The following is a 22,074-nucleotide window of genomic DNA, read 5'->3' as shown; positions in this document are numbered from 1 at the left end:
TTTTCCTGTCTAATTGGTGTGATAATTGTAATGACCGGGGCACCGTTTGGACTTAGATGCATGACTCGAAACAGATCAGTTTCATAAACTCAAACAAATCCACAGGCAAAGGAAAAAGAGTCCAAAAGACGAGCAAAGTTCAAAAACATACTTACGCTAACATGGAGGAGGAATGCTCTACTGCGAGACACAAAAAATCGATTTACTGGCGACAAGCTGAGGAATGACACAGACTGACATCACTCACTAATCACTATATTGTGCACTATATAGTGAGTTTGCCATTTTGTATTGGTGTCTGAATGTTAAGTTTTTATACACTATAGTGCACTCATTGTTTCCCACAATGCATCGTGAAAAGAAGTGAACAAACGGTGTTCACTAACCAAGCAATATATACTATCATGCATTGCGCTTGTGTTTCAAACAAAGTGCTATTTATTGCATTTATAGTGTTTTCTTTTGAATTTCTTTGCCCGTTTGCTGATTGATAACAGCTCAAAAACAGGATGAAGCAGCTGTATGACATGGCTGTCAGGTTATAGGCCAAAGGAACCACACGGTAGCTTATGGTTTTGCTGTCAAAATGAGGCCGCCCTTTAACTTGTGTGACATTTCAGATGGAACTTTCTGAGGCTGGCTGTGGAGATGGGCAAGATATTAAGCAGGTCAGGATGGAGGACGTAAAACATAGAGGATGCTTAATCTTTTGAGTGTATTCCAACAAGTAATCCCTGAGTAGATTTCCAAATTAAAGCTTTGGATACATTATGATGACACACACTCACACACACGGTCACACACATGCACACGAACACACCCCAGACACAAGTGGGGACGCATGCACACGCACATATTCTAAAAAGATTTCTGACGAGATGGTTAACAAGTTTGTGATAAATGATTTGCTCAAAGGTCCCAGCTGTTTGTCATTACGCCCACTGTGGAGTTAAGGCCAATGCTGATCCCCTCACATCTTAAAGCCACTGTGCATCCAGGATTATAACTGATTGTATAGACAGTTTCAACTTTTACCCTTGACTATTGTGGGCATGGAAACCCACCACCTCAGTCCTGCCCAGGATAGAAAGAATACACTTTGTTGAGGTTGACAGATGTTCTGCTGCTGTTCTGTTACTTAAACTTCATGAAGTGGATTGTGCACTATCACAGTATGAATACAAATGTAAACATGTTATTAAAGAGCTTCAATAGAGCGCACACAGACTGTGATAGTTTGGTTACATAAGATGACGTTTATGAGAATGTTAAGGACCACACTATATTATTTGGCTATTTTTATCTTTAACTCTGATAGGGTTGGACGATAAAGCCAAAGATTATATCAAGATTAACATTTTCATGTAAGTCATTCATTCAGTCAAGATCATCATAAATGTCATATTATTATTTCTGTTAAAGGTTCAAGATTTCAATGAAAGAGATCTATCAGCAGAAATTTTACATAAAAAAATCCCAGTGGTGTTTTCACTTGTGTGTTTCATCTACAACAAATTGTTGTTTTCTTTACTCTAAAATGGGCCCTTTTTATTTAAATACTTTATATTTACATCAGGAGCGGGTCCTCTCTACCGAAGCCACCATGTTCTGACAGTAGCCCAAACTAGACAAACCAAACACCTTTTGAGTTTTTACAACTGAAGGTTTCCACAGGTTCTCTTTCATGTTTGGAAGGGGTGTATAGCTGCAACATGACACTCCACCACTAGATGTCACAAAATTCTACACACTGAACCTTTAAGACTGATTTTGGCTCGTGGGTGAAGGTTGCAGTTTTAAACTCAGAACGCAGAGTATGAAAAAAACTTGATAAACAGCAAAACATTTTACAAATCTGAGGTGGTACAAGTATGTGTTATACCTCCTCTCTAGGGCTTGGCAATTCATAGAAAATGTATTGTCAATTTTCCACAGCGTTGCATGCTGTGTTCCCCTGCACTCACTTAACACTTTAACAATAAACTCCATCACTATTAAGAAGTTATTAGGATAGGACCAAAATATTATTTAAACACCCAAAAAATAAATTTTGTGTGCGCATTTCACCTGCCACACTCAACTCGAGACGTAACTCGACTTGCACTGCCAGGATATCAGGATTAAAATGATCAGAACGATCTTGATTCATGATTCGACAGCATTGATTAATAACTAAATAAATATGATTGTCAGTTTGTATTAAGAGTGACAGAGATGAGAGCAAACACCCACACACACACATTGTGATATTGATTCTAAGTCATATCGTCCAGCCTTACTCTTGACTGTACACAATGCATAAGTATTGCACGATAAATATTGAACCTTTGGTATATTGCTATTGCTATACAAATTATATTGTAATAATGTTTTATATTGTTTTATCGCCCAGCCCTAGAATTACTACATCATTGTTGACTATCTTTGAAAATGTTTGCTGTCAGTTTTAGGTTATTTTAGTGTATGTTTCTTAGCGTTGATTCATTTCTGCACAGTATGAAGTGACTTAGCAAACTCTGTGTAACTTGCTTGACTTGATTAGTCAGTGCTTTTGTCAGTGACATTACAGTTGCGAAGCAGTGCATTCAACACTGCACCAATGTGAAGATGTAAAAGCAGGTTTAAAGAGTCTGAGAACACAGTCTGAGTATTAGTAGCTGACTGCCACAATTAAACATCCTCCAGCTTGATGAAAAGATGTGATGCAAACACGTTAACATGGAGCGGATATTGCCACCCTCTTGTCAAATCTATGCCACAAAGAATTGACAATGTTTGAGAACATAAGGAGGACGTGCCCAGTAGCCATTAGTGTGGTCTTCCTAATAATATTATTCACGAGTGTAGTTTTCTTATTTGTAGTTTCAGATTGAATTGGCTCAAATTTGTTAATCTAGAGTAATACACTGTAGTATATTACTATGAGAACAATTTAATACACTTTAGGATATACACTACATATTCTAGTCTTCCCTTCATGCAGCCATCACCGCTTGATGCTGTGGATGTTTTCAGCGTGGAGACTCATCGGATCCCACAGTGGGTTCATGCGGCTCAGCAGTTCTCCTGGAGGACTGTTTTCAGGAATAACCCATGCAGTCTTCAGGGCAGTTCCCATAGAAACCTGTAAGACATTAGCCAAACAGGTGCTTTGCTTTTTGCAGCAGCATCCAATTGCGAAAAGAGTAGTATATGTTCATACTGTTGTTAAAGTGACAGCAATGGCTAATGGATAAGATTGCAATGTAATGTAATGATGTATGCTTTAGGTTTTCATTGCATGTTAGGCAGCGGAGGGTGACTTAATTTATACCTGAGAGAGTGAACTCAAACCCAACATTCTGAATAGAAGGTACAATAATGTTTAAAACAGAAGCAGAAAATAGGAAGTCGATTAAGGTTTAATGCTGTAGATAATATTAAATATGTTTTTTACATACATTTAGACTGATTCCCATGCAGCAGTGTTTTCCATTAGATAGCAACTAATATTTTTTTTTCTATTATTGATTAATCAACAGTAAAAAATGTTACTATGTACCTGTAAAGTGCTAGTGCCCATCACATTTTCCTGAAGCTCAAGGTGACGTCACTTCTATAAGCTTTTTCGTTTATTGTAACATAGGAACAAAGAAAAGCAGCAAATGTATTTTATTTATGTAATTCTTTCCTAGTGTTTTGTCATGTTGATTAAAAGAGGGGAACAGATAGATGACAGGTCAAGCAGTGCTGCAAAGGGGCAGAGGGAGGGGACAGCCTGACAAGAAGATGTCGCTGGCCTCACGCAGCCTCCTCTATCCTCACTCCTGCACATTACTGAGCATTCCCGCTCAGCTGGCCGCTTGGTGAGATCTACAGCTGTTCTCACAGCAGCGCTCCCCTGCCCAGCTGTTTCCCAGCCATTATGAAATTATTCTGCACTCAGACTGACATGGCAGCCCAGCTTGTTCTCAGCTGCTGGACTTAAATATTTGCTGTAATGCCACTATGCTGACAATGAAGATCAGATATGGAGGCATCGAGCTAAAAAAAAATTTAAACTGCAATTTGATATCCATCTGGCTCGGTGTAATCCTTTTTTCCACCAGTGCATTTTAGTGCTCCTGCCTGGATGAGTTTCAAGTGCCCTCTTCAGTTGAAATAATGGTGATGGTGGCAGTGTATGTACTTACTGACTCATCCGCTTCTCTCTCCTGTGGAGTCAAAAGCCACGGGGCTACATGTACATACATGTAGATACTGGAGATGTTTTTAACTCTGGTAAAGCAGCCTGCACGCCACTACAGCCATATCTGTCCCAGCTTTTGTTTATCAGTCCTGTCTCATAATCATCTGTCTCTGTGTGCTTCACAGGAAGTGTCCTGAAGGATTTGACTGCCTAAAAGTAGGAAGAAATCCAAACTATGGCTATACCAGTTTCGATACTTTCGGCTGGGCTTTTCTGGCACTGTTCCGACTCATGACGCAAGACTACTGGGAAAAACTCTTCCATCAGGTGCAATTTTGTTTTAATCTATTGATATTCGGGATGTTTTTTGCTTGCCTAGAAAAATTATCTTTATATTTTTCTTTCACAAAACTTTCATTGGTCTACAAGTACAGAATACAGTATTTTAACTCAATAATTTAATGTTGTTTACCCAGTTAATTGGGGAGAAACACATGGGACACAGTGAATTAATATAATCTTGCAGCGTAGTACATACAGGCAAACAACCTGATACAGGATTTAACCAACTCTCTAATCCAACCATGCCATTTAGAGCTGCTATTTTAAGAGTGAACTAATGCAGAATTTTAAAGCTACACTTTTTTATTCAATTACTACCTGTTGTGTGAAAAGATTAAATTATAGTGACAAACCCACAGAGAATTATCATCTGCAGGTTCCTCCACATGTAGAGAGAGTTTTAGCATCTGTCTTTGTTTTGGCTTTAATAGCCTGCAGGTCAGACATTTCAGTTAACTCTCTCAGCCCTCACCAACAGTAGTAGGAAGCTGTTGTAAGTATCAGCATCAGTCTGGATGTGTTAATAATTACATTTTTTTATGTTATTTGTTGAAATATGGGATTGGTTGCATATTGCTGACTGCTCTTGCTAGCTGTTGCAGGCTTAGGATTAGGTTACCAACCCAATACTAAGTGTTAGCTGACATTTTCACCATAATCATTTTAAATAGATAGTGTGTCAGTGTTGAGTATAGAGCTTATTCCACTGTGTCCAGGGAACAATGAAATAATGCTGTTTCAGTTTAGGCATTATCTCTCTATACGTGTACAACATAGTACATGCACATTATGTTTGCATTAGCAATAATCAATTCTAAATTGATAATTAAATTTTACAATGGATATATCATATTTTATCTTTTTAGAATGAATAACTACCTCAGATAAATATTGTAAAACTGTAGGATTTCTTTACCTCTAATTGTTAAGCTGTCTGAAATTATGGAATCAACCGTTTCCCATCATAACCATACACTATATTGTGTCAACAAATATGACAGCTTTTCAGAAGAATAGTATTTTCCTTTTCCTTCAGCTTGACTGACTTCATGTCTGTTTCCTCAGACCCTGCGCTCAGCAGGGAAGACCTATATGGTTTTCTTTGTGCTGGTAATCTTTCTGGGCTCCTTCTACCTGGTCAACCTGATCCTGGCCGTGGTGGCGATGGCCTACGAGGAGCAGAATCAGGCAACCATCGCTGAGGCCTGGCAGAAAGAGAGAGAGTTTCAGCTGGCAATGGAGCACCTGCGACGAGAGCAAAGAGTCAGTGCATCAAAACCAGCCACCAATTTCCATGTGTTTTTTGGACCTTTGACAAACAAAAACATAATATCCTATAACACATTTTATTTTCTATTTGCAGTTGGCGAGGAGACAAGCCCAGGAGACAGACTCAGTGTTGTCCCCAGAGCTGTCTCCATTCTTACTGAAAACAGGAAGTATACGACGAAACAGCAGCAGAAGAAGAAGATCTCACCAGACCTTGTCTGAGGAAACAGAGGAGGAAGCTGCAGAGGAGAAGTTTGAACCAATGGACGAGCTAATGGTACCTCACTCAACATGGACTCAGCACTCCTGATAGTCTTTTACGTTTTTGGCCAAAGGAGCTAATGTGTCCTCTGTGTCTCCTCAGCCACCTCTGTCTCCCTTGCCTGTCCACCCTCTGCTGGCAACTCTCTCATCTCACCCCCTCAGCACGAGGAGAGGAAGCCAGATCAGCATGTTTAGCACCTTCCGGGCACGCAACAACTCGGAGGCCGACTTTGGGGACGACGAGTATAGCATTCATGGGGACGCCTTCAGGAGTCGTGCCAGTTCAACAGCAACACCCTGGAAGAGGAGAACTGGAAGTGTGAGGAGTCACTGCTCACAAGTCTTCACCCCGAGCCTCACTGTCAATGGTCGTCTCAACATTTCCCTGGATCAAAATGGAGTCACTACTGTGGGCTTGCACACTCCCACTTCCATCCCTGCGTACAGCATGGAGAGGGTCAGAGAAGACACAGTGAGAAATAGATGCTTGCATGTAATTAGGGAAAACTCCTGTATTTACTAACAATTACCATTTTTTTCTGTGTTTTCTGTCTGCCAGAAATCCAGCAATGCAGAGGACCCAGTTCCCAGACCTCCCCTCCAGCCTTCTCCAACAGTGACCGAGCCTCCTCCAGTGCACAGGAAAAGAGGCCTGAGCTCTGTCAGTTTCTTCAGTGATGCCATGGATGGTGAGTCCTTTAAATATCAAGGGAATAATTTGACCTTCCTGGAAATTACAAAAGAAACTGGAATTCATACACCAAGAAGGCACCTATTATGGAAGTTTTCTGGAAGCTGGTGAAAGGAGAGCTCAGGCAGCAGCTGATGTCTTATGCAGAAGAATTTAATGTAGACTTGCATCAAGGAGACCAGAAGGTGAAACAATATACAAACACTAACAGAGTAACATCAGCCATTGTCACCTCCAAGTCTGAAGATGTCTCCTGCAGCATCCCAGTATATCGTCCTCTACTTGCGTCACCACTTCCAACAGCACATCCATGAATGGCAAGAATTGCTGCCACTCTCTATGTTACCTGTAGGTGTTCACATCCTATTGGATAGTTAAGTCTAAATATTCATTTCTAAATCACATTGTGTCCTTAAGTCTTGCCACTGGTGAAATCCGCAAAAGAGGTGTAGTTGGTGCCTCTCTGTCTGGGGCATCTGAGTTAGATATGAAAGTCCCTAAGCGTAGACAATAGAATGCACTGTTGGTTGGTCCTTTATCTATAACCTGACCTTTGGTACTGTGAAGAGAGAGAAGTATCTGTGGAATTAGACAGGCACTATTTGTTATGGAAGTTTTCTAGAAGCTGCCAGGAGGGCTCAGGCAGCAGCTGATATCTTGCAGAAGATTTTAATGTAGACTTGATGCATCAAGGAGACCAGAAGGTGGAACAATATACAAGTATGCTGACAGAGTAACATGAGCAATTGTCACCCCCAAGTCTGAAGATGTCTCCCCCAGCATCCCCATATGTCTTCCTCTACTTGCGTCACCCATTCTAACAGCACATCAATGAATGGCTAGAATTCCTATCATTCTCTTTGTAACGTGTAGGTGTTCACATGTTGGATAGTTAAGTCTAAATATTCATTCCTAAATCACATTGTGTCCGTACGTCTTGCCACTGGTGTAATACACAAAAGAGTTCAAGTTGGAGTTGGTGCCTCTCTGTCTAGGGCATCTGAGTTAGATATGAAAGGCCCTAAGCATAGACACTACAATGCACTGTTGGTTGGTCCTTTATCTATAACCTGACCTTGGGAGAGAGCGAGAAGCGGGTATCTGTGGAATTAGACAGGCACTCGGTGTACAGAATAATGTAATATACACTATATATACATATTACAGTATATAGTGGCATATACATTAATGTACAAAAAATCCTCAACACTATTCTCCTGTTCAGATGTAGTGTAATATACATAATATGCAGTGGCATATACAGTAATGTGTGGGTATGGTCAACAATTCCTCAACAACACCGACAAAGATGTCAACTAGCAAAGTCAATGAGATTCAAGAGCTTTTGGCGATAAGGGTAGACATTGGTGCCGATGTGCTATAAACAAAGACAAGTGATCTCTGCAGTGGAATTTATGCTTCATGTCATGCCTCCCGCAAGCTCTACTCAGGCGCCACACCTCACCAAGGTTCTGGACAGTTTCCTGTTCGATGTTGTGAACTTAAAAATCTCCTGCTGCGTTCTTGTGTGAAAGGCGACATTTTCCAGTTCCAATTTCCAGACATTCTCCAGAGTTCGTGTCTGAAACAGCTATAGTTGGCTTAGGCCAGCAAAGACTGGGAAGGAATGGCAGGGTTATGAAATCCACTCATCAGAACCTCTAAACCCTAATAATTAATACTTTAAATATAGTTTTTTAATTGTTTGTATAAGTATATAAACATCAAGTAGTATCATCCTCTCATCCAACTCTCAACAAGAACCCAAACTATTCCTTTAAACTTTCTTCTTTTGATTATCACTTAGTTGAGACACAGACACCAATTACAGTTTGAGGCAAGTTGATGCTTGGGCTTTAGATCATGACCACTGGTACTTGAAAATAAATGAAAAACAACATTAGTGTAGCTTTAAGAGGAAATTTACCAAAGATTCTGAGGATGAAACGTTCATCTTGGTTTCTCTTTGCAGAGCTGGAGGTGTCGAGGCAGAAGTGCCATCCCTGCTGGTTAAAGTTCGCCAAGAAATACCTGATATGGGACTGCTGCTCCTGGTGGCTGAAGATGAAGGAGTGGGTGAAGTTCATGGTGATGGATCCTTTCCTGGATCTAGGCATCACCATATGCATTGTGCTGAACACCCTCTTCATGGCCTTGGAGCACTACCCCATGACTGAAGAGTTCAACACCATGCTCTCAGTGGGCAATCTGGTAAGAGGGAGTTTTAATGATAGAGGCTGAAAGATATCCAGGTATTAACCCACTTCATACTAAGTGTTGTGAGGTGTTAGATGAGCAGTCAAGAGGGCAGACTAATTATATAAATCAGATAACGTATTTCTATATGAGATAGCTGTGTTTTTATAGCCTGTGACGCTGAGCTGGTAAGATGATGTTCCTTTGTCGAATGCTCTACTTTATACTACTGGTGATTAACTTTGGTAAGTGTAAGTATTTTTAGAGGGAGGACGGCTGATTCCCTCGTTTGCATTTTGTCATCTCCCCCTACTGGTAAATAATAGACCCTGCCATTGTCAAAGGTTTGTCACACACTTAAATGAAGAAACATAGAATAAAACTGTTTTATGCCTCTGCATTATGTTTCCAGGTTGTTTGTCCAGCTCTCCCTATCTTGTGAACAAAATATCTCAGGAATGCCTTGAGGTTATTGAGTGAACCAATTCGATTTTGGTAGTCAAAGGTAGCTCAAAGGTCACTCTGATAATAAATAAATATAATTATAAATTATAAATTATAAATAAATTAAACGTTGCTCAATATGTTCATGTTCCAATTTCAACTGATCTGCTCAGTTTCATTGTTTGAAATACACACAGTGACATGTTTTAGTGGTGTTACCGCAGTGTGATACAGACACACCAGTGCACAAGTGTAAATGTTCATGTCAGTGTAGGTCACTTGTGTAGTGTGTCAGACCTACACAGAAGTATAACCCAGAATTGATTTGTGTTTTCCAGGTGTTTACAGGGATCTTTACAGCAGAGATGGTGCTGAAGCTGATCGCCATGGACCCTTACTACTACTTCCAACAGGGCTGGAACATCTTTGATGGCGTCATCGTTTGCCTCAGTCTGATGGAGCTGGGTCTTTCCAATGTGGAGGGGCTGTCTGTCCTCAGATCCTTTAGACTGGTAAAATAACATTTTATATTTCACTTATGCATTCAAAAAACAGTTTTTAACTCTTAATCATCTCACTTATTATTCCTGTTATAAATATGTCAAATCAAGAGTAATTGATATATGGTTATGGCTGGACAACATGCTTTAATATAGTTGATATTATAGCACTGCTGCATTTTGCATTTTGTTTCTTTTCGTATTATTATTTAATAAATAGGCTACATGAATAAATCATACTGTTAAGACTGAGGATGGGTTGACTATTCATTAAGACTGAACAAACACCTCTTATTTATATTACTCATTTGATAACATAACACTGGTTCGAATATTGTTAAAAGATTAAATTTAGAAGTTTAAAACATTTTACTATCAAACATCAACATCGGACACAGGTTCCTGTAAAGATTCAACGTCATTCATCTTCTTCACCTTGTTTGCTTCTTCAGTTACGAGTCTTTAAACTGGCGAAGTCCTGGCCAACTCTCAACACTCTCATCAAGATCATCGGCAACTCTGTGGGCGCCCTGGGAAACTTGACGTTGGTGTTGGCCATCATCGTCTTCATCTTCGCCGTGGTTGGCATGCAGCTGTTCGGCAAAAACTATCAGGATTTTGTGTGCAAAATCTCCATCGACTGTCAGCTGCCTCGCTGGCACATGAAAGACTTCTTCCACTCGTTCCTGATCGTGTTCCGGGTTCTTTGTGGCGAGTGGATCGAGACCATGTGGGATTGTATGGAAGTGGCGGGGCAGCCCCTGTGCATTCTGGTCTTCATGTTGGTCATGGTCATTGGGAACTTGGTGGTGAGTATTATTGTACATGATTTAAGTTGTAATTAGGAGGGCTTGGCAATAAAGCCAAAACATATATTTTAACATTTCCATATTAGTCAATATCGATAATTATCACAATAATTGACAGATTTTTGCTTCTGAGGGAAGGTTGTAATTTCAAACTCTTCTTTATGAGCTAAGATTGGCAAATACTTGATAAACAGCAAAACATTTTACAATCTGTTTTAATTATGTTTTAACCTCTTTCTTTCTCATTGTCAACAAATCCTATGAAAAGACCAAAAGCAAAATGAGTTAATCCTACTAAAAACTATTGTTTATCTTCTTCCTCTGTCTCATATACCCCCATTGTTTTTCAACAGCTATGCTATGGTACTATAATATTCCATTATTATGATGAACACAGGCACTTTAGTGTATTCTTAGTTAACCCCACATATATAGTCCTGCTGCTGTAAAACCAAATCCTGGTGGTCTTTGGTTTAACAAAAATAATTGAGTTACCAGAGTTTTACCAGCCTAGTCATTTATCAGTTTATGATAACAGGATGTCTGCCTGGAGGGGAAAAAACTGTAACGACTGTCAAATCCAAATGATGATGTTACAAGTAATCAGGGATTACATTGCACCAATGAGGACATTCCACAGGTGTTTGGTGTCATTGTGACAAATTTTGCAAACCCTGATATTCGTGTAGCTACAGTGAGTTTGAACACACACTAATCACAGAGGATGTGGTTATGTCACAGCATCATGCCAACTGTCCTGCAGATTAGCATTAGCAGACTTGCAAACAGATCAAGTCTGGACGACATATAAACCATCTGTTGTCCCTTCTTACTCATATATGTATTATCTGCACTTGTTGTCGTGCAAAGTGTAGCCACAATATACACACTCTACGGCAGCAGCAGCTGTGCTGCAGCCTCATGTCGACAGGGCTGGATATTTTATCCACAGCAAAAGAATTAAGCCTTACGGGGTTAAATGTTGACCTAAGTATTGTGCAAAAGATCAGACAAGGTCATTTAGTGTTCTCACTGTAACTCCAGGTATTGATGTTTTATACTGGACAAAACGCAGCCAGTACTTTATTGCATGCAGCCGTTTCGGTAAAAAAAAATAAAAAGAAAGAAAAAGTGATTAATCTGTTTGACAGTTCTGTTTGTACACAACAGCCGTCACACAGTCACATAGCAAAGTTTCGTATTGGTCCACCCATATGGTGATTTGTTGTCCAGCTGTGTCCTGTAAGCTAACGTTAATGAGAACAGAAAAGAATCCCAGAAGCGATTGCAGCATTTATTTATAGTCAATGTCTTCTATTTCAAGTGTGACTTTTGTTTTAATGCTCATTGATGAAATAGATAAAATCAAACATTGTAGGGTTTTAATTTGACTATTAGTACTATCATTGATTCTTTTCATTGTATTTTTTTCCGAGGTTAAATTCAGATAGACACCCTGACAGGCTTTTTTTCATTGAGCAACAAGGCTTTGAATGTTCGTTCATGTTGGATATTGCTTAAACACCTGTTAGTTTGCCAGCATGCCCTCTGCCATTAAATACTTAATATTTGTTATGGTCTTTGTGTAGATGATGACTGGCACTGTCTAGAATCTACTGACAGAAATATTTGAACTCCAGTGTGGAAGCAGAGTAGTGGCTTCTCATAGGCTCTGTATCTCCTGATAATTTGTAGCGTATGGCAACATTTGCTGGGTGATGTCATATAGCATTTCAAAACATAAATATACAAGAGAGTGTAAGGAATGGATTACTCTTCTAATGTAAATTGCAAATGTTAGCATGCCATGCTGGCATTATTTTCAAAGGCAAATTGCATGCTGCTTTAAACTTTTAGCACAGCATTATTGGCTTTTTATAATTAAGACTTAGAAATGGACCAAACTCAAAGTACGTATTTTTCTCAAAGATGGTTTCTGTCTTTTTAGGTTGTTCTTATTACACTGATGTATATTCAGTTCTTCATGTTTAGGTTTATATTAGTTATTTGATGCTATTAAAAGGGGGTGAAACATCATGATTGACAGCTGAGACTAGGGTTGGGTAATGTCATCTTAATTGGCATATGACAATAGGGGTGGGGTGGGGGTTAGGTTGTTATGCACAATCACACACACATAGACACACACACCAACTCAGCTGTGTCTCAAGTGTCTGACCTGCTACAGTTTAAACATTGATAAGTTTGAAATGATTGCCACAGTATCAAGACTAATCACCACATAATGATTGATTCTTTTCTTAAATGAGTAACATCGTTCTTCATAGCTGTACAAATTCATTCATTAATTCAGCTCGTCCTAACTCCGCTCTCTTGCGCTGACACACACACACACACACACACACACACACACACACACACACACACACACACACACACACACACACATGGCATCATACATCAGCCCAACCCTATAGCGGACACTGACTCATAATTGGTTGTGCACATGTTTCGACTGATCCTCACCACCGCCCGATGGCATCATCTTTTAGGCCAAAAATATCCTTGTTCATTGGCCTGTTTTCATTTACTTCAGTGTGAAATTGAAGATCCATTGTTTCGAAATTTACTATAAATGTGTTACATTTCCCATTAAATTGCATTATGGGTGATGTCAGGGCACAAACTGAACAGGAAAGCTACAATAACTAAAGGGATGGCGCTGAGTGAATGGTAAGGTGGAAAATCACCTTTCTACCTCCAGCACCACTGTAGATTTAACTCTATCCTTTCAGCAGCAATGACAACTTGATGCGATGAGTGATGAAATGACCTTAACAATAGGTCTTGTTATACACCTGCTGGATACAGACATATTCAGTGACTGCATTGCCTTGTTAGGGCCAACATCAGATCACAACAGTGCTTCTTATGGAGTTTAAGGACAGAAACCTTCTCTGCACATGTATCGTGGGAAAGCTGTAATCCAAGGGATTATCCAGGATGCTTAGGGGCGAGAAGGTCGGAGGGCATTCATCACTAATCATCTGCTCATGCTCTCCTTCTCTGACTGGCTCAGTGGCTAAAGATGATCCTTACCAACTGTACCACATCACACATGCACCCGGGTAATGAGCACACAGACCACACATATACAGAGTATTACATGGGAGTTGGAAACTTGGATACTTGAATTCATTGTCGCTGAATTCAATGTCACAGCTGGGTAGAATATCTTCTTGAATTTACAATGCAGGATTTTCTAGTGTTGACAAACGTGGGATATCATGTGTAGGTATCATGCATTGATGCTCTAATACTTCAGCCTATGAGTCAAACATTCTCTGATTTGAGAAGGAAGGTAACTGTTGATATAAGCCCTATCTAAACACAGTCAGGTGAGGTGGTTATAAGTTATAACAATCTTCTGATAATTTCTCCCAATCAAATGTAATGTAACATTACATCTGTCTGTAAACAGGTGCTGAATCTCTTTCTGGCCTTGCTGCTCAGCTCCTTCAGCTCCGACAACCTCTCTGCTCCAGACGAAGATGGCGATTTGAACAACATCCAGATCGCTATCGCCCGTATCCATTCAGGCGTCTCCTGGCTGATCACGTGCGTTGCCAGTCACCGTAACTCGAAGCGTGACAAGCAGAAGGCTAAGGAAGCCAGTCAGGCCATCAAGCTGGTTGGCAATCACGTGGAGAGCAATGGTGGAATTTTTGTATGCTATGGAGAGAAATATATGATCCCAGAGGAGGACAACTACATGACCAACCCTAACCTGACTGTCATTGTTCCCATCGCACCTGGAGAGTCAGATGTGGAGTTTCTCGAAGAGGAGGAGATTTCTGAGTCGTCAGAGGATGAAGACAACAAACCGGTGAGTTTGTCACCTGTAGCACACTCATGGCTTTTAGAGGTTATCTATCAACACAATCACATGCTGCTCTGCGTTCTACATGTTGCATTTCTGGATTGTGGCCGCAGGTGCAACATGTACATACACGTGTTTTTCCTTTGACCACTGATGGAAAACACATGCTCTGACATAAGTGCTTTTGATGATGCCATATGCAACCTTCTCAAAAAAACTGCAAGTGGAAGCCAACTTTGAGTGTCCTTGTTGTGTTTTATGTAGGTCTTTGTAAACTGGGAACTCAAATTGAACCTTGCTTTTCTGCTTTCTGCCCAGAACCAGCTGCGATAACTCGATGTGCTGGCAACAAATACAAAAATGATCAATTGATTATATATATATATATTTTAATAAAGGTAAAGTGACCTAACGACTAATTCTTAATTTTCATGTCTGGATTTTTCTTGCTGACGACCCACATGGTATTAAAGGCAAGTTGTTTACTGGCTCTGTGCCCGAGATGTTGTCAGAAAATGTTCTTGAAAGTTTTCTCAAAGGATTCATCAGTTCTGTTTGTTTTGGCTCATAGTTTTAAGTGAAATAACATCCAGCAACAATCTCACCAGTTTCCAGCCCACAGACTCTGATTTGTTGCTCCTCTTGTCAATCAAAAGTGAAGCTTATTGAGGGGTTGATGAAATGACAGGGGGAGGGACATTACGTGTAGCAGGGGTGGGGGTGGGCTGTGAAGTGTACGCAGATGTGGAGGCTTTCCGGACGCATAAGCTGTTAATCTGTCAGGCAGACAAGGTGAACTCTGATGGAGACTAGTGCCCTGGTGTGACAAATAGAAGTTGGAAATCCAGCTGTTTTATTTCAGTTTAAGTTATTAATAGTTAATGTAACATCACGCAGTGAACATCTGGCAAAGTTTTCTCAGAAAGCTGAATTATGCGGAGAAAGGATGACGATAACACAAGATATAACTTTCATATATTTGCAAACAAACCAACTGGCCAAACGATACAGAGAATATTATTATTATTATATAATATTACAGCAAATGCCTGGAGTAGATGATGTAGGGATGGTTCATCTGTTTGGAGTTGTATAAACTAAAAAAAGGAAACACTTTGAACCAGTTGTGGTCTCAGAGTGTCCTGCCTCAGCTATTTTCACAGTAATATCAAGTTATTATGCTGATCAACCGTTCAAGGTGCTGTTTCGCTGATTCAGAACCATGTCTGTGAACCCTAATCTCAATCGAATGTCTGACAAACATGTGGATAAAAGACTTTCAAAAATTGCGTGTGGTCTGATAAAGGTATCTTTTTAGTGTAAACACTCAAATTAATGCTAGTTGATTAACGATGGTTGAATCTCATTTCACTGCTTTAGTGTGAGGGTCCTGGTATTGTGCTTACTGCCATGATTTACTGGGACTTTAGAGACACTGTAATGTTGATGATATTGTTAATGATGCCTGTACTTTTCATGGTGTGGCAGGTTAGTCAGCACTTCTTCTTACCACTCTAACCATCATGTTTACAGTGTAATTTATGCTCACACGCTTGTGAGAAGATGTCTGAACTGGTTTAGGTGGATCATGGATGAGGGCTTTCTGTGGCTTTGGACCACTACATCAGCTATACTGTAATTTCACAAACCTTACAGGTGTAGCTAAGCAAAACTAGTAAGTATTATTTGTCGTTAGTATTACTTGTAGAGAATTATTAGACATTTAGCTGACAGATGACCACTGGTGGAACAATTTATAATTGACGTTATAGTTACAAAAATTTGAGAGGCATATTAATTAGTAAGATTAACTGGTAAAACCCGGAGATCTATTTCACTTTCATGTGTGTACTGTGTATATGAAGTTTATTTTAGCCCAAACAAAGGGAATCAATGACATCTCAGCTCAAGCTCAATAATTAACACATTATTATGTTGTCAAAGTCAGGTGTCACTTTTTATTTGTGAATTTATATTGATACAGATACATGTTGAGATAATAAGTGAACTTTACAGGCACAGCTGTTTGTTGGTTTATATATTTGTATGTTTGTTTATTTGTAAATAAGATTACACAAAAACAACTGGACGGATTACCACAAAACCAGAGGGAAGGGTGCAGGAAGGGTCAGGGAAGAACCCAACAGATTTTGGTACAGATCCAGGAATTTTTTATCACTTTCTTTAACATTGTGGGCATTTTTCATATTTTTTCTGATGTCCCAGGGAATAATTCATGGATCTTGATGGGAAAAAAATCATACACACATTAAGGGAACTGATATCTATGAGTGTGTGAATTTAGATGCACCTTTGAATTTAAGGGAGCTGCTTGGCCTTCTACTCAGTGCTATTTTCTAGTTTGACCTGTTTTAGTTTAATGTGTTGTCTTGTGTTTCAGTCCCTCCTAACAGCTCCTATGTCTCATGAGAGAATATATAATATAATTCCATGGGTAACGGAAATAAAGGAGGTCAGCCATGCTCAGCAAACACATTAGACTTTACAATCCCTCTCTCTGTTTCTTCCTCTCGCCTCACGCTCATTCCCGCCCTTGTGTTTCTCCTGTATTGCTCTACCACTGGATGTAGAGTTGGGGCTTTATTGAGGTGGAGGGAGTGTCGCTCCTGTCCTCTCTGGCAGGCGGTCAACAGCAGGCCAGATGTGGAGCCAGGCCCTGCAGAGCAGATTAAGCTGACATAGCTGAACAGAGCCAGGCAGGGCCAGGCTGAGATGAGCAGGCTGCAGTCTGGCGCTCTCTCTCCCTCTTTGCCTGCCATGCTCCACTCTACACCACACCAGAATTAGGCATCAGGGAAAATGGAAATGAAAAAAAAAAAAAAAACTCTCCTACAGCTTAACAGGACATCAGCAGCTGCTCAGCAGTCTGGGAGGATACATTTTACATTTGAAGAGCTTTAAACACAAGGAAAATGACAAGACTGTAATTATTATTTTGACAATTAATGCTCAATTTTATTACAGGTTTATTGAGCCACTTTACAGCAAAGAGCAATCAGCCGATTGTTAACATGTTTTAAATCACATACATGGGGCAGTCACCAGGGACACTGCTGTCATACACACTGATCAGTCACAACATTAGAACCATTTACCAGTTTTAATGTTGTTGCTGATCTGCGTGTAATCCTGACTCAACAAAATGCCCTGAGTGCAGGTTCTCTTCACTCTGTCTTCAAACACTAAGAGGGTAATGCTGGTAATCTTGTCTCCAGGTCCTGCGGATGCTCTGTAATGCTGGATTAGACTTCATACCATTTAAAGGATGGAAACTGCACCTCTGTCCTATAAATCATGTTAAATATGTTGCTGTTATAATACAAGAAAATCTCATCAGAATTGTATTAAGGCTCAGAAGAGATTGAAAGGCGAATACAGAGGAGAACTAGAAGGACACACTGAGAGCGGGTACCTCAGCTACGGCTAATGCCTTATATCTCGCCATGTTAAGGGAATTGAATAAAAAATTCCTGGATCTGCCTGATTATTGTGTGTAGTAGTGTTAGTCTGCTATAAAATTGAATGAATTCTTTCTTCATGCCTCAGAGTTGTGGGGCATGAAAAAATCCCTATCTTGTAATGTTAAAGAAATCCATCCCTGGATCTGCCCCTTGTCCTGATCTATCCTAAGATTTAATGGGTTCTTTTTTGGCCCATGTCCCATCCCTCCACCAAGTTTCATGGAAATCATTCCAGTAGTTTTTAGAAAACCCTGCAGACACACAAACAAACAAGAACAAACAGAGGTTGAAAAAACAATGTCAGAGGTAAAAATGCTGCTGCACCACTCAGCATCATCAGCTCATGTTGAAACTTAAAAGCCCATCGGACGTCTGGTCGCAACCCAGTCAGAGATGACACAGCAGGTGTTTGTAGATCTACGTTTTGTGCTGTATGTGAATAACATCTTCGGTGCATAAACAATGTCCGTGTGCAACAGATGTACTATACTAAACAGAATATACTGTATGTTGATTGGTAACATTGAGACCTGTCATTTCTCAGGAGATGGTCAGCCTGTCAGAAGGCAGCACAGTGGACCTGAGGAAGCCTGGTGAAGAGATAGACAACATATCAGAGCTCGCTGAGGAGAGCATGGAGCCAGAGGAGTGCTTCCCTGAATGTGAATATTACCTTTCTTAACCTTACAACAACTGCTAACTTACTTTGCTGTGTTTCACTGTTCCCCTCCATGTGACTGATTTGTTTTCACTTTAACTCTCAGTGTGCATGAGGCACTGTCAGTGCTGTGAGATCGACACCAGTCGCGGTCTTGGCGAGGCCTGGTGGAGGCTGAGAAAGACCTGCTACCAGATCGTGGAACACAGCTGGTTTGAGACCTTCATCATCTTCATGATCCTGCTCAGCAGCGGAGCTTTGGTACGGCTGATAGATAGAAAAATACAATTATCATAAACTTCATGTATTTGTTTTTATTCAAAGTACAGTTTTATAAAACTTGTTATCCTTAAGATTTCAGTCCAGGTTGATTAAACAGCACCAGAGGCTCCTGGTGTTAACAGCAGGTTTTATACGACAGGTCCCAGAGTTATGTAGGCGGCAAACACTCTTTGAGGAGCTACTTTGTCAGAAAGAGCAACAAGTAATCTGTTTACAGTGCAACCAAACAAAATCATACTGTTATAATAAAGATATCAGACAGCAATCAGCCCTTTTCCATCATACGGTGCCGAATCTGATCTGATACCACAGTGCACGTAGCATAGTTTGCATCAGTTGTAACTTAATACATACGTTCATTCAGCTGTACGGACAATAAAGTGAGGCTGTTATCGGTTAACAGTAAAAGTGGTGCCACTAACAATGCAAACTCCTGTATTAAGAGAATATCAACTGGTGAACGCACCATTCATGTCCTCAGCAGTAACTATTTTCACTGAGCGATATGGACATGGCAGAAAAACTGTAATGTAAAGTTCTTATATCTAAAATATATGACTTCTAAATCATCATTGCACTAAAGATCAAAAAACACAACTTCCCAGACTGATGTTTTTTTAAAGGGTTAAACCAACAGTAGTGGTGTGTTGAAGTTGTGTTTTCTCACACTGCTCTTCCTCCACTGCTGCAGGCATTCGAGGACATCTACATCGAGAAGAGAAAAGTCGTGAAAGTGGTGCTTGAGTACGCTGACAAAGTATTCTCCTACATCTTTGTGCTGGAGATGTTCCTCAAATGGATCGCTTACGGCTTCAAGAAATATTTCACCAACTATTGGTGCTGGCTCGACTTTCTTATCGTGGACGTAAGTGAACATTGATCTGTGCCTCCTGTGATTTTGTTACGCTACACGAGAAGATGCCAGCAATTGAGAATTGCATGTTGAGAATTCAGGTTGATCTATAATCTCTCATTGCATCAGAATGTAGCTTTTCATGTTTGCAGGATTCAAGTGTCATCACATACAGGAAAGCACTTGACAGTTCATTTGTACTTTGCAGCAACCCGTTACTTTTCTTGACTGATACTGAACCATCTCTTACTCCCAATGCTGAAACACACATATTGCTACACCACACACAAAACAGCTGTCAAATCTTGCATTTACTTTTATGCCAGGATTTGACCTGACAAATTAAAAACCATTTCAAAGGCATCAGAGTCACGTAACACTCTGTGAACATGTTTGGGTAAAATGGATGCGGCCCTGAAGCGTCTAGTCATCCAAAGTGCCCGCGGCGTTCAGCCCGAGGCCTGACTTCTCCTCTGATCTCACCTGCTGTTACACAGATCGCCACAGACCGCTCTATTGTTAGGGTAAGTTCTAGTGAGCAGGTCTCAGGTGAGTATGGGCTGGAGTGTGGATTGGAAACTCGCATCTGCATCTCAATTGCTTTCTGTGTTTCTTCACTCGTAAGTGCTTTCTGTTGTGATATCAAAAGCCACCGTCTTGATCCCAAACAAACACGTTTCTAATGAGATGTCTGTCTCTGAATTAGTAACTTCAGGACCTTGGCTTTTATATCAAAAACAAATGCAATGCCATGTACTCTGAGGTCTATCTACAGAAGATCTGGTGTAGCTGATTCCACATATTAAACCTACAAATACATAATTTTTGCAATTTAGCAACACACTGGTTGAGTTTATGTCTTAAATGCTGTGTCTAATTCATGCACTGAGTGTTATTTGTTATGTCTGTTCTTAAAGAAATTATAAATCTTGTTGATCATTGCAGCTACAGTATCTTTTCTTTTCTTACTTTATTTTAATGAATGCTTTTTGAATTTTTGCGTCTTGTGGAGCCAAAGACTTCTCCAGTCCTGAGAATAAACTTTGAGTATCTTCTTTAGATATATTGGACAAACACTTGTGTAAATAGACTTTTATAAAGAAATACAGACTATTGGGACCTTATTAGTCCAAATTGTTTTTAATGAACTTGTTGGATTAATCAGAGGCAAATTGGGATATAAATTTGGCAAAGACCGATATAAATTCTTTATAAAACTCACTCTATTTGATATATATACATATTTCATATGCATATATAGGTGAGTATGCGTTCATGGACTCCATTTGTCCATCTGTGCATACTTGTCTGTGTTCTGTCATCATCGATCATGACATGGATTTCTCGTTTCTTCCATTTATATCATTCCATTTTCATTCATAGCCATCACCCAAGGGTCATTCAACAGCGGAATACCATTTTGTTTTGTTTGTTTTAGATGTAGAATAGAGTGGAAATCTAAATTTGCGAAATGATACAAGAACCGTACCAAATCTAAACCTCAAAAGTAAAATAGTTGTGTTCCAAACTGTGGAATGTCCCAAAATACACAAAGACTATCAAATATGGCTCATCAGATGTTTTTTAACCTGTCTTTTATTATCTTTTATCAAGCTTTTTTTCTTTACAAATTATATTATTGGTTAGAAAATATGTGCAGTTCCTTTACATATGTGTTCTACTGTCTTATGCACTGTGGACAATATTGCAAATTCTCCTCCAAAGGTTTAAACCAGGATTATTAACAAACACACATTTAAATTCCTGTTCTGATTCTCACAGTCTACATGTATTCCTGTGCTCCCTGCAGGTGTCCTTGATAAGCCTGGTGGCAAACTCACTGGGATATTCCGACTTCACTGCCATCAAGTCCCTGAGGACCCTCCGGGCTCTGAGGCCTCTCAGAGCTCTGTCCCGATTCGAGGGCATGAGGGTGAGAATTGTCACATGTTTTATTTTCAACACTGCTCCTGGTGATTACTAACTAACCCTGCTTAATATCAGGAGTATTTCCTCCTCCTAAGAGGGAAGGGTTTCATTTACATGTATTCAATATTTGTATTATTTCTTGAGAAAGTTTGACAAAAGTGGGTCACATTTCATTTCACATTTCAATGTGAAGGAACTCAGTCAACACAAAGCTATCAGATATTATTTTGTCATGCTGAAATCCTAGATGTCTTATTGAGATAAAATTGTGTTTCATTCAGTCAACAATCCGACAATTAGTTAAATAAAAAACATGGAAAAAGCTTGAGAATCAGACTGTATTTCC

The 22,074-nt window shown here is 39.8% G+C and overlaps 1 protein-coding gene across 1 annotated transcript in view; it reads left to right on the top strand.

Annotated features, from left to right (window-relative positions):
- LOC109640420 (sodium channel protein type 2 subunit alpha-like) overlaps positions 1–22,074 on the top strand; it is a 44,063-nt gene that overhangs the window by 14,953 nt on the left and 7,036 nt on the right. Inside the window, exons 10-22 of the mRNA XM_069510922.1 lie at positions 4,354–4,495; positions 5,576–5,773; positions 5,874–6,056; positions 6,144–6,500; positions 6,603–6,732; positions 8,707–8,945; positions 9,713–9,886; positions 10,327–10,683; positions 14,126–14,530; positions 18,551–18,668; positions 18,771–18,925; positions 19,638–19,811; positions 21,610–21,732. Of these exons, the coding sequence (XP_069367023.1) occupies positions 4,354–4,495; positions 5,576–5,773; positions 5,874–6,056; positions 6,144–6,500; positions 6,603–6,732; positions 8,707–8,945; positions 9,713–9,886; positions 10,327–10,683; positions 14,126–14,530; positions 18,551–18,668; positions 18,771–18,925; positions 19,638–19,811; positions 21,610–21,732 (2,755 nt within the window). The remainder of the gene's footprint in view (positions 1–4,353; positions 4,496–5,575; positions 5,774–5,873; positions 6,057–6,143; positions 6,501–6,602; positions 6,733–8,706; positions 8,946–9,712; positions 9,887–10,326; positions 10,684–14,125; positions 14,531–18,550; positions 18,669–18,770; positions 18,926–19,637; positions 19,812–21,609; positions 21,733–22,074) is intronic.

Source organism: Paralichthys olivaceus, chromosome 16 (assembly GCF_024713975.1).
Source record: "Paralichthys olivaceus isolate ysfri-2021 chromosome 16, ASM2471397v2, whole genome shotgun sequence".
NCBI lineage: Eukaryota > Metazoa > Chordata > Actinopteri > Pleuronectiformes > Paralichthyidae > Paralichthys > Paralichthys olivaceus.
The sequence above is the reverse complement of the archived record's forward strand: the minus strand, read 5'-3'. Positions and strand labels throughout refer to the sequence as shown.